General features: G+C 42.9%; 1 protein-coding gene across 1 annotated transcript in view; it reads right to left on the bottom strand.

Moving 5' to 3' along the window:
- Window positions 1-12406, bottom strand: part of Focad (focadhesin) — a 282156-nt gene that overhangs the window by 246480 nt on the left and 23270 nt on the right. The window contains exon 4 of the mRNA XM_051164051.1: window positions 5167-5271. Coding sequence (XP_051020008.1) covers window positions 5167-5271 — 105 coding nt within the window. The remainder of the gene's footprint in view (window positions 1-5166; window positions 5272-12406) is intronic.

The following is a 12406-nucleotide window of genomic DNA, read 5'->3' as shown; positions in this document are numbered from 1 at the left end:
CTTCAGAGCACACCATCTGCCAAGTCATTAACTATTCCCTCGTTCCAGAAAGTACAGCTTCCCACGAATAGGACTCTGAACATCTGATATTTGTACATGTCAGCCACTGTCTGGCACATCAGAATAAAGCACAAATTCTGGAACAAGCAGTCACTGCTCATGAATTCACAGCTATTTCCTCACTTCTGCTGAGAGAAGAGAGACCGTAAAAAGATTGCCATAATATGAATATGCAGAGAAAATTTTAAAAGCAAAGCACAAGATGAAACTTAATGGAGATGGCACATTACAAAGCAATGAGAAAACTAGCCTCTAATAATTGGCAAATCATATAAATTTAGTTATTCGCACTTGCAGCCAACAATCCAGACCCAACAAAGGGAGGAAAAGAAAATCTAAACTAAAAGATGCCTTAATAGCAATAAAATGAAAATAATATGCTAATTAGCTTGAAATTTGCTTACAAGTAGGAAAGCATTTCTAAAGTTCTGGAGTACAGTTTCAGTTCCTAAAGCAGGTCATAAACTTTGCTGTCCACAGACTGTATCCTGTGAGCAGACATGTTGTGTCTGCCAACCTCATACTTTAAAAAAAAAAAAAAAACAACTGGGACTGGCTGCCAGCATTTAATCACGAGGGTTCTCACAGAATCCTTCCACTTATTAAAAGATCTGAAGGTCTGGCAAGACTGACACCCCATCCCCTCATTGTAACCAAGGCTAGCAATTCTCCAGCATTACAGGGAAACTGAAAAGCACCAGGGCCTCCCGCTGAGCCACAGTCACTCTAAGTCCTGTTCAGTCACAGGAATATTGAGGAGTTCCTTAGAGGGCGCTAACGCGCAGCTGCAGTTGAGGCTCACACACTTGGTGTTCCCACACTTGCTGAAAGCCCCTGAGCTAACTGCAAGAACCAAATGTACTCCCTTTCTCTCCCAGTTACTCCCATCCTCAGAGGTAACAGTAGTTGCAGTGCTATTAAAATATAGCCATCCAATGCTGATCAAGCCAAGAGGCTTAAGGAAGATGCTCTACAAGAAGCACGGTCAACTTGATCAGCACAAACACGGTCCAGCTTTCTCTCTGAGCACAAGCAGTCATTGACTGCACTCAAACCCCAAGACAGTGAGTGTGTGTGTGTCAGGCCCAGGCTGCAAAGCCGCATATGGAAAACCCTGAGTGAGGATAAACTCCGTACGCACGGGAAGCCCTGACAACCCATGTGGGTTTCTAAGAGGGTATTTAGGACTCTTCCTCTCCTGCTCCCACAACCACCCACCCACCATCTGACGGTGAAGACACTAGCATGTGTTAGAGGCATGGAATTAAGTCACTGAGTGAGCATGGCCTCCTACATTCTCTCTCCTTGCATCTGCTTGCTCTCTTTGGCTTGGTTTTTCTGTAGGATTGTCCTACAGTTCTGCTCCTAGCCTCTCCATGGTAGATGGCTAACACGGAAAAGAGAAACTTGGTTCCTTGATGCTGAGGAACATACGTGTCACATTGAAGGAAGGAAGTGGGCCTAAGCTACTCAACATGTCCTCTATGCTAAAAAATCCGGGGCCTTCGCAGACCATATGCGGTGTCATCAAGTGCTTGGGGGCTGAAGAAAGATTCCCTAAGTGTGAGACACAAAATGACTTACACTCATATCAGGAATCAAGTTCATGAACAGGCTGAGCCCCGAGTCACAGAAAACCATGTGATGAGTAAGAATCCCTGGCAACGACGCTGAGAAGCAGAGAGTCCAAGCATCTGTCCAGTCGTCTTTATGTGTACAGACTTTGAGAGCCACTGAACTCTGAGCCCAGCAGAAGGAGCAGCCTCACTAGGGCCCGGGGTCCTCACATAGTCTATCCCACACTTGCATGCCACATGCCATTGCACAGACCCAGTTTAAATGACCATGGAATCTCTGCCACTATGATTCAAGTTAATCAGCCATTTAAACAAAAGCGCAAACATTTTTAAAGCATAGCTGTATTACTGGCCAAGTCCTTAACATCATGAAAAAATACAGATTAGCTTCACACTCAAAAAGCCAGTTATATGCCATAGTATGGTTCTGAGATAATCCCGTGCCTCTCAGTACAGTTCTAAGTCCCTCCCAGCCTTTTTATACACCAAGCTCAGCAGCTGCCTCTGCAAGGCTAGTGGATGCTGCTAACCACTATGTAGCAGGGAAGGGTCCAGAGCAGCCCAGCAATTCTATGCCTGACTCAGGTAATCATAGCTCTCTGGAGGGGAATCTGCACTTCAGACTTACCTTCCCCCTGCTCCTGCCTGCCACAATCCCCTCTGGGGAACTTCAGGCTCTAATACACTCGATTACACTCCACAGATTTATAATGCCAAACAGCCATTCACATAAGGGCTCTCCATAAACATTACCGGATTTATGCCAACTCGGGTGATTGATTTGGACCTCTTAGTGTGCCACCTGATTTCAAGGCAAACCTTAAATATCCATTTCCCTTTAGTTCCTTAGCCTGGGCTCCCCAGACACACCCTGTACCTATTGCCTTGTGAAAACAAGACCATGGCTAGAAGAACCAGTAATAAGACAAAATGAATTCTAGAAGGGACAGCACGTGAGGCAAGGCAGATGAGTGAAGTCAATCAATCAGTATGAAAATGAGAAAGACCATGATGCCATCATCGGAACTTACACTTCTTAAACATTAATGGGTCCATGAGTTACCTACAAATATCTTCCAAAATGCAGGCTCTGCTTCAGGCAGCCTGCACTGCAGCCCACGCAGACACCTTCTAACGAGTTCCCAGGTACCATTCATGGTGCTCTCTGCTACTTGGTGAGTGTGGGTGGGAACAGCAGCAGCATCCCTTGAGTGCTTTTCGGGCCCTTGGCGTCCACCTCAGACTTAAGCCAAGGTCCAGGGTCAGCTGGTGTGCACACCAGACAGCAGCCTACTGCCTCGTGCCACCAAGAACCAGATCCACCTAGGAGCATTTTAAGAAGGAGTAGGACTCCTAGCAGAGACTCTGGCCCAGTGAGCTATTTGGATGGTGTCACACTTGTTTCTTTTGAAGCATGCCCAGGTGGTTCTGATGAGCTCGCAATATGGAGAACCAAAGATTTAAAATACCGTCCTGGGTAGGAGGGAAATAAAAACCGGACTGCTAATGGGATGAGGGATTTCTTTGGGGAAGGAAGAAATGGTCTAAATTTAACTATAGTGAAAATTGCATGACTGTGGATGAAAACCACTGAAGTATACACTTTAAATGTGTCCCTCATGTGATCTGTGAATTTTATCTTAATAACACTGTCATACAGAATGATTAAAATCCTTAGTAGCTTCTCTATAGAAAAATAAAAAAATAATGGAACAACAATGGGATGGAATTATTTTGTATCCTGGAAATTTAGAACAAAATTTTGAATTTCTTTTAAACATGGAGCAGGATAAGTGCCACTCCAGAAGTACTAAGACCTACTTGCCAACTCTTCAGGATCAATTCTGCCCAAGGTAATAGAAGAAAAAGAAATTGTAAGCTAATACTTTGCATTACTATCATGCTGAAAAGGAAAAAGAAGGAAGGAAGGAAGGAAGGAAGGAGAAGAAAAAAAGGAGAGAAGAAGAAAGGGAGGAGAGAGAAAGAAAAGGAAAGAACATTTATCCATTTGGACAACTTGCCCTGTATACTACAAGTTCCTAAGGTATTTTCAGAGGCTAAGTCTGGTGGCACACACCTTTAACAGCACTAGGAAGGCAGAGGAAGATGGATTTCTGTGAGTTCAAGGCCAGACAAGACTATAAAAAAACAAAAACAAAAACAAAATCTAACTTTTCTATATATTTGAAAATATTGGAAAACATGCCAAGAATAGGATGTAAAATAAAAATCTGACCTTGTTTTTTAAAATAGCCTAAGAAGCCCTAAGTAATATGCTCACAAAAATAAGAAGGATCATACGAACACTAACATTACAGGACTGGATGCTGCCCACTGACCATCTACCAGAAAGTACCACAAACATAGGGAATTAGCAGGCAGCACTGCTCTAGACAGGCCCGCAGAGTGGCTGGCCAGGGTCTACATAAACTACAGGTGCTGTGAGTGCAGCCCCTACAGCCCATGGGAACCGTCCTAGCTATGCTCACATACTCTCATTCTTTGAAACACAAAAATTCTTTGTGAGGCAAACTCCTAAGATAAGATGAACTAGTCACATACTTCTCCTGGGTGCTTTGCTGAGAACCCTTCTGTTAATAAGTGGCTTTCTGGAGTTAGCAAGTGGTAAGTGACATCATCATCACAAACTCAGTGGGACATCTTCCTTTCCAGAAAATCCCCACACAATCCCAGGCATTCTGTGGTTACTGCTGTGTGTTTTCTTTTTACAGCAACTCTACAGATGACAAAGAGATGCAAATATTATTCCTCACTAGGCCTTGACCGGGCAACTACACTTGTAAGTGAGTGCCTCCTATTACTTTCCAGGGTGAGAGGCTTGCCTTCCTGCCCCATACAAACCCCTGTGCTTTACAAATATTTGCTCACTGAGCTCTCCAGTTTTCACGGTTCTGAGAGAAAACAGTGGCATGTTGTTGTTGTTGTAGAGACAAGTCTCCTGTAGTCACAAGTGTTGATCCTTTTGCTTCCACCTACAAGGGCCAAGGTTACACACCCAGTGACAGTTACACTTTCTAAAGCAAAAGGAAAAAAAAGGCATTTCAGTTTTGAGTAATAGATTTCTGTTCCAAAGAAGCAACTGTGAAGCCCACGCTGGTGATGCTCAGCACGTGGTCAACTCTGTCATTCCTCCCTGTCTTTGAAACAGTCACTTCCTAAGGAATAAAGACCCACAACGGCTGTGGGTACATCCTACTAGATTAAAAACTAATGTTTGAGGAATTGCATCTTGTTCATAATTTAGCTAATGATGTAAAACTTCATTGAAGTATAAAGGGGGAGGGAAGGACAGCAAAATAGCTCATTGTAAAGCCTCCGATGCCACGCCTGGTAAGCCGGGCTTGGACCCACATGGTGTGAGGAAAGAATGTCTCCCAAAAGTTACCCTCCAGCTTCTACACATGCACACACACACGCACATTCACATACACACACACACACGTACACACACACGTACACAGTAAATGTGATTAAAATTAAATACAAAACCACAGCAGAGAAGGCTTACCTGATAGAATATATATCCCGAATGTCTTTCTCCATGTTTCGTCCTTCCTCTATAGCTTGCATTTGTAATAATTTCATGAGGGCTTTTATCAAACCAGGCATATTCCTGTAAAGAAATATAATAGCATGTTAAATGTTTCAGACTTTAAAATGAATATGCTAAGCAGGTGCTTAATTCTGTTTTTCCTTCTTATGATCTAAGATATTGAAATAAGACACACACACACACACCAAGTGCTCTAATGAGTTACATGTCCCTCCAATCCCACCATTAAGCCACTGAGCACCTGCCACCCACACTGCACAGTGGGCACCTACAGACGTCCAGCTCACTTTTCAGTGCAGCCAAGGCCCACGTATAAAAAGGAAAATATGGCCAAAGGATCAAGCCAGCTATCAATCACCTCCCTCCACGCACTTGGGGAAAATCAATCAGAGAAAAAGCAAACATTAGCCACATAATTTGAGCCGGTGACCACATCAGTTACCAAGAATAAATGATCAAGTCATCTATAAATATTAGCAGACCATGAAAAATAACCAGACATATGAAATGGATCAACCACTCAAAAGAGTGGGCCAGGGGACTAATTAAAGCAAAACAAAAGCCATTAAGAGTGAATTAATAAAAAGAGGAATTACACTTTAAAGTTTTTCCTTAAGGAACAAATATAAAAAAATAAGTACCCTTTAAAAATAAGGCTCCCTTACAAACTAGAAAGAAATCTTAAAAATGAAAATGTAACTTTTAAAAGTCATGTTCGCTAACATTTATTGAGCATCTACTATAAGCTAAGCATTCGCCTAAGTGTGTGAGCTATCACTGGTCACACCATACAGAACAGAGGGCTTTCCGCCTGCACTAACTTTAGGGTCAGGAAAAGACTTAAGCTTCCCATGACTCAAGGCATTTACATGAGCTGTGACTAATTGTGCATGTTAATGACATTTAAAATCTTCCAGCTGACAAAGGATTTGACTATACAGTACCTCGGCAGTTAAGAGCCATAGCCATTACTTGCCTACTGGGCACACAGGTAATGTGGTTAGTCCAAACCCAGATGTGCTGCATGTAAAACATCTGCTGGGTTTAAAAACTTAAAACATAAAAGGGGGAAACAGATTCAGTTGGAAAGAATGAAGGGTTGGAGAGATGGCTCAGTGGTTAAAGGCACTGACTGCTTTTCCAGAGGACTCAGATTTGATTCCTAGCACTCACATAGCATCTGTAACTCCAAATGTAAGGGACCCAATGCCTTCTCTGACCTCTGTGGGCACCAGAGAGCACATGGTTCACAGATACTGTGCATGCAAAATACCCATACACATAAGAATATATTTTTAAAAATAAGAACATAAGTATGACAGCATGTGATAATAGGATTTTGATATTTTGGCCTATATCAATTTCATTATTAAAATTAGTGTCGTCAGTTTCTTTTTACTTTTTTTAATCTGGTTATCAAAAAGAACTTTAAAATTATTTGTGTGTGTGTGTGTGTATGTCTGCAGAGGCTGAAAGTGTTAGATCCCACAGGAACTGGACTTACAGGTAGTTGGGAGTTACCTGATGTGGGTGCTGGGAATCAAGCCTGGGTCAGTGCTCCTAACCACCACGCCATCTCTGCACTGCAGCTATTAGAACATTCTGAGTACCATTTGTAGCTCAGATGCATGGCTCATGTTATATTTCCACTCACAGCACTGCTGGTGACACTCCAAAGATTTAGTTCCTAAGTAGATTCTTCTGAGACTGTCAATGTTTCCCCTCCAGTGGAATAATTTTCCATGGTAGTTTCAATAGTGGTTTTTTCCCTTTCATATGAATCCTCTTATATTCCTGTGCAAGCGTAGAGTCACAAATGAACCTTTTGTGGCAGGGATCAGATCTGTATGGAGTTTCTCAAGTATGAATCCACTATAAACAGATCCCCACACTAACTGAAAGCCTTCAAGCAAAGATCCTCTCCTGGGCAAAGTGCTTGTTGCATAAGCACAGGACCTGAGTTTGGATCTCTAAAACCCACAGGAAAGCTGGACATGCAGTGAATGTCTGTAATTCTAGGGCTTAGGATGGGATTAGGGGAAACAGGTGGGTTCAGTAAAAGACCCTTATCTCAAAGGGATAAAGTAGAAAAAATAAAAAATAAAATGGGAAGCAATAGGGCAAGAAGATACCAACACTGACCCCTGGCTTCTATATTCTCATGAATAGGTAGGCCACACACATTCACACACACACACAGAGAGATTGTATCTTCTATGCATGTTCTTAGATGGCTGTCAAAGATCAGCTTTGCTCACATACCCCTTAATGATTGTTACAATTTCATGGTACTTTACCTCGTTCAACAAAATGACCAGTTAATCTCACTGTGACTCAATAAAATTAAACAGAGAAATTTTATAGTATATAAAAAAATTTTATAGTGTGCATAGTATATTGTATTTTATAAGAGAAAGCTGCTGGAAATACTTCATGCTAACACAGTTTGAAACAAAACTGGGGGGGGGGGCGCATAGATGAGGAAAATAAGGCCAAGCCCACGCCAAGAGCCTGTCAACACAATGCCAAATGGCCTGGATCTTTAGCTCAGAGCCTTCTTTGATGGTGACAGAACAGGTGATGGAAGGTCTGGGGACCCCACAAGCCAGTCCAGGGTCTGCTCGGAGCACACAAATGCAAGGAGTCCTGCTTGTCTTTACACAGTAGTAGGAGGTACAGGATGGCCTCCAAAGAAAGGCTCAGAGACGTGTCCACACTGGCTGCTTTGCAAAGCTACTTGCAGTTTTCCATGGTGAGGTGGGCATCTGCAAGGGATAGGCCACAAGGCTAGAACAGCCTCCGCAGAGAGGCAAGACAAAAGCTGAAACTGTCTGAGGAGGGTTTGATGGCACCTCCTGGAGGCCTCACTAAATAACAGAGGTCTGGCCTGCTTTCGCCATTGGGATTGCTGGGTTTCTTCCGACAAGCCCTGCGATTGTTACTCTTGCTTAGAAGGAAGCCATCTCAGTACTCACAGCCTTGAGATGAACTGTTCCTTCACAACTCTGCATCCATGTATTTTATTCTGAATTAGGAGGTTGGCCTGGGAGGAACCTGGGTCACCCACAAAACACTCTCCTTTACAAAGACCCAGAGGTTTTCAGCTTGGAAACTAAAGCTGAAAGAACCTTTGGTTGAAGAACCTGCCCGGGTAGGGACTGTCCAGCCTCAGTCACCAAGTGACACAAAGCCATTCAATCTCCTGGGAGCATCTCTAGGATCTGACTCTTCCAAATATGCTAATTCACTAAAGATAACAGACCAGACCTCAAGCTTGCATTCTGCCTCAGTCTGCATGGTGGGCTTAGGGGTGTCCCTCTGTGCTAGCACGTCCAACCAAGCACAGAATAGATAATTCATAATAATTGTACATACTTGAAAATACACTAAAAATCAGTTAATTTTTAAATGCTGGCTGATTTTATAATATGCAAGTTATATATTATTTTTAATATAAACAAACACAGGAAAGAATTTAGTAAATATGTGGCATCATTACGGATAACAGAAGAACTGAACCATAATTTTTCAAAAGTGATTATAAATATTCAAATAATAGTTAAGAAGAAAAAACAATATATAACTAAAAGCAGTGTCAAGAAAGCTAGTGAGAACAATTCTAAAGGGAAAAAAAAAGTTGCAGTGACAGACTAAATCTTTATAACCTAAATAAATGATAGACAGGATGGATATCCATTTAAAAAGGGAGATAAGGGGCTGGAGAGATGGCTCAGAGGTTAAGAGCACTTGGCTGCTCTTCCAAAGGTCCTGAGTTCAATTCTCAGCAACCACATGGTGGTTCACAACCGTCTACAATGAGATCTGGTGTGCAGGTGTACATGCAGGCAGAGCACTGTATACATAATAATAAATAAATCTTTTAAAAAATTAAAAAGGGAAATAAAATAATATATCCATGCAACTCCCAAAGAATAAGACTCACAGCACCCAGGTGAGTGAGTGGGGACACACATCCTTTCACACTGAGCAGACACTGCTCCAGTCTTTGCAGAAAGATGGTTTACAGTATCTATAAAACCTTTAAATGAAGATGCCCTGTTCACACACACTCTGCATCTAAAAACCCTCCTACAGTTAGCCCTTGCATACACTCAAAGAAAGATACTGTACTGTACTGGCTGTCTTCAAAAAAGAAAAAAAAAAAAAAATACATGTTTGCCAGTAGGGAAATGTTTAACACTATGACACATCTAACATTACAGGCCATCCTGTACTTGTAAATAGCGATGCAGACAAACCTGTAAACAGAGGCATGGAAAGATGCCCATCCCATAGACGATGGGAGAAGAAAGCTTTAGAACTAAACACTTGGAAGAGCTGTGCACAGAAACTGTTGGTTTTTTTTTTTTTTTTTTTTTTTTTTTTTTTTCCCTTCAAATTTCTCTGGTACTAGTTTGTTCAAATTCCATACATCTAGATCTGATTTCAGACTCCAGCTCCTCTACATCCCAGGGAAAATTAAGACCAGGCCTTGGAAGACTCTCTTGCACAACCTAACATTACTGGGGCTTTCTAATTCGACCGTTTCCTACTTTTCATCTGGACCCCCCAAAAAGTGGTTTTTAAAAAATAGAGAGTATCAAAGGTTTGTCAGCAGTCCCTCGGAGCAGTGTGGGGCTCCACTGCATCTGCCCACCTGAGTCCTGACTCAGAAAGCTGCCCCATTTCTGCTTCCTTCTGTCTTTTCCTTTGGATGTTGGCCAGAGCTGAAATATGCTCTCTCAGGCACTCTGAAGCTCCCCTCCTGCCTGTGGCTCTGTGTCCACCATGTGCTGACCTCCATGTTGGCTTAACCCAAACAGCATGGCTTTCTCTCTCTATCCTACTGAGATTTACAGCTTCCTGGCCTGGGAGTTTTTCTTTCAAACTGTAATAAAATTTACCACAAGCCTTCTCTTGAGTCCATTCATAAATTCGTTTATCAATGAGACTAAGAATTCCAAGAGGGGGTGGCCTCAACTTCCCCAGTAATATGTGACAGCCATGAAGGGACCAGACTGCTCCAAATTTCTGGTAGCAGGCTTGGAAGCTCCCATGGAGACATTACAGAAGGTCCTCTGAGCACACAGCAGGTGACTGTAGTCTAGGACCAAGCATCTGAAGGATCTAATCGCTCCAACAGCTATCAAAGTGCCTGATATCAGACCCTGGACTAGCCCAGCCTTCAAGTTCAAAGGCAAAACTGAGGAGGAGTCCAGTGGATGGAGGTTCTTGTGAGTCCACACAGGGATGCTAAGGGACTCTGATTTGGTCATTTTAACACATCCTTAGCTCAGTTCTCCTGGTTCCCTGCCTGGGGCTTATAAGGCTAACAAAGAACTCTTGCCTTGCTTCTCTCTCATTTCTCTGTCCAGGCACCAGTTAAGGACATCTTTCCTTCCCTATAATCTGGCTGTTAGACCAGTGTAACCACTGGAGCTTTTTTAAGGACCCCAGGATGGGAGCACTGGAGGTGTGTCCTAAACTGCCACACCCAATGACCGCACCCAACAGAAAGAAGCCAGATCCAGTCATCTCCAATTTCCTAAAGCAATTAGGGTTTCCTCTACAGAGGGGACAACACTGAGCACATGAGACAGAAATGAGACAAGCAGATTAGGCATGGAGCCTCAATTTATGTCCTAGGTCATGGGCCAAAAAAATGTCTGCTCCTGTCCTGGCTGGAAGGAGAAATGCCAGAAGTGTTTGTAAACTCTAATCCCCACTCTAGATCCAAAGTGATCTACTCAAAGGAAGGAATGTCACAGTAGCATTGAAGGACCATTAAGGAAAGTTGTTGCCTCCTAGTCAAGACTGGAATCCACTTCCGGACGGACATGCCATTGTCTCCCCCTTAAGAGTTAACCCAGCTAAGCACATTAATCATCACCTGGCCAAGGAACTCCCCTTGAAGGAGGTGGGTTCACCAAAAACCATGTTAAAGAGATAGGAGGAATAATTATCCCTTTGATGAGATAATTCACTTTTCCTCTAAAAACTCCTGCCCCCTAGTACACTCTTTGCAAAGCACCGGTGGGGGGGGGGGTCCTTTGAGTCTCCTAGTCTTTCTGAGTCCCTGCAGCTGATCTCCATGGCAGCCGAACTCAAACAACATCACTTTCTCTCTCCTCCATCCCTCCTCCAGGAGGCTACCAAGATCTACAGCTTACCTGCCCTGGTATTTTTCTTTTAAGCTCTAATAAAACTGACTGCAAGTTTGCCTTTGAATAACAGAAGGAAAAGAAAATTACCTTTCTACTTTCACAGTTTAAAAGTGCCTCCGCCTTTTTGTAATTGAAAAATAAAACATATGCATAACTTGATTAGCTCTTTTAAAAGAACTGGGGTAGACGGACAGCAGGGTAGGATGAAGCTCAATACAGATGGCTTGCCTGCTTGTGAAAAGCTTTAAATTCAGTTCAAAATAGTTGGGGAGGACCAGGCATGATGGCACATGCCTTTAATCCCAGCACTCGGGAGGCAGAGGCAAGCAGATCGCTGTGAGTTCGAGGCCAGCCTGGTCTACAAAGCAAGTCCAGGCCAGCCAAGGCTACACAGAGAAACCCTGTCTAGAAAAACCGAAACAAAAAACAAAATAGTTGGGGAGAGGGGTTATAATCTCCCTTCAGGAAATATTCTGAAGGCAAATAGATTAAGTTTGACTATCTCCATGAACAAACATTTATTTAGGCCTAGCCTTGAGCCAAAGTGCAACCCAAACACAAGCATTTCTGACAGCCACTTACAGCGCCTCTGCCATGCAGCCCACCTGATTTTCTGAGCTCCAACTCAAAACCACCTAGCTTTTCCTCTCTGTCTATCTCTTGCTTGGATACTGGCCAGTGCCTAAGCATGCTTTCTCTGAAACTCTGGGCTCCCTGTCTATTTCTCTGACCTCCACACCTACCAGTAAACACATGAATTTCTCTCCATCTCCCTCCTCCGAGCATGTGCCAGGGTCTTGAGCTCACCTGCCCTGTTGGTTTTTTCCTCTCAAACTCTAATAAAAATAGTCCTTTAGATAAAAATAATTTTTTTTTAAAAAATGTGAATGTTAAGTTTGAAAAGTAGCCTTCTGAGGAATCTTTCAGGAGTTGGAATTAGCTTTTAGACAAGCAGGCTGCCTGAATCTGCGGCATACAGGTACACAGAACAGTTAATTAGCAACTCAACGAAAAGACTTTAATCAGGGCAA

The sequence above is a fragment of the Acomys russatus genome, chromosome 2 (assembly GCF_903995435.1).
Source record: "Acomys russatus chromosome 2, mAcoRus1.1, whole genome shotgun sequence".
Taxonomy (NCBI): Eukaryota; Metazoa; Chordata; class Mammalia; order Rodentia; family Muridae; genus Acomys; species Acomys russatus.
This window is presented reverse-complemented; position numbering and strand designations above follow the sequence as displayed.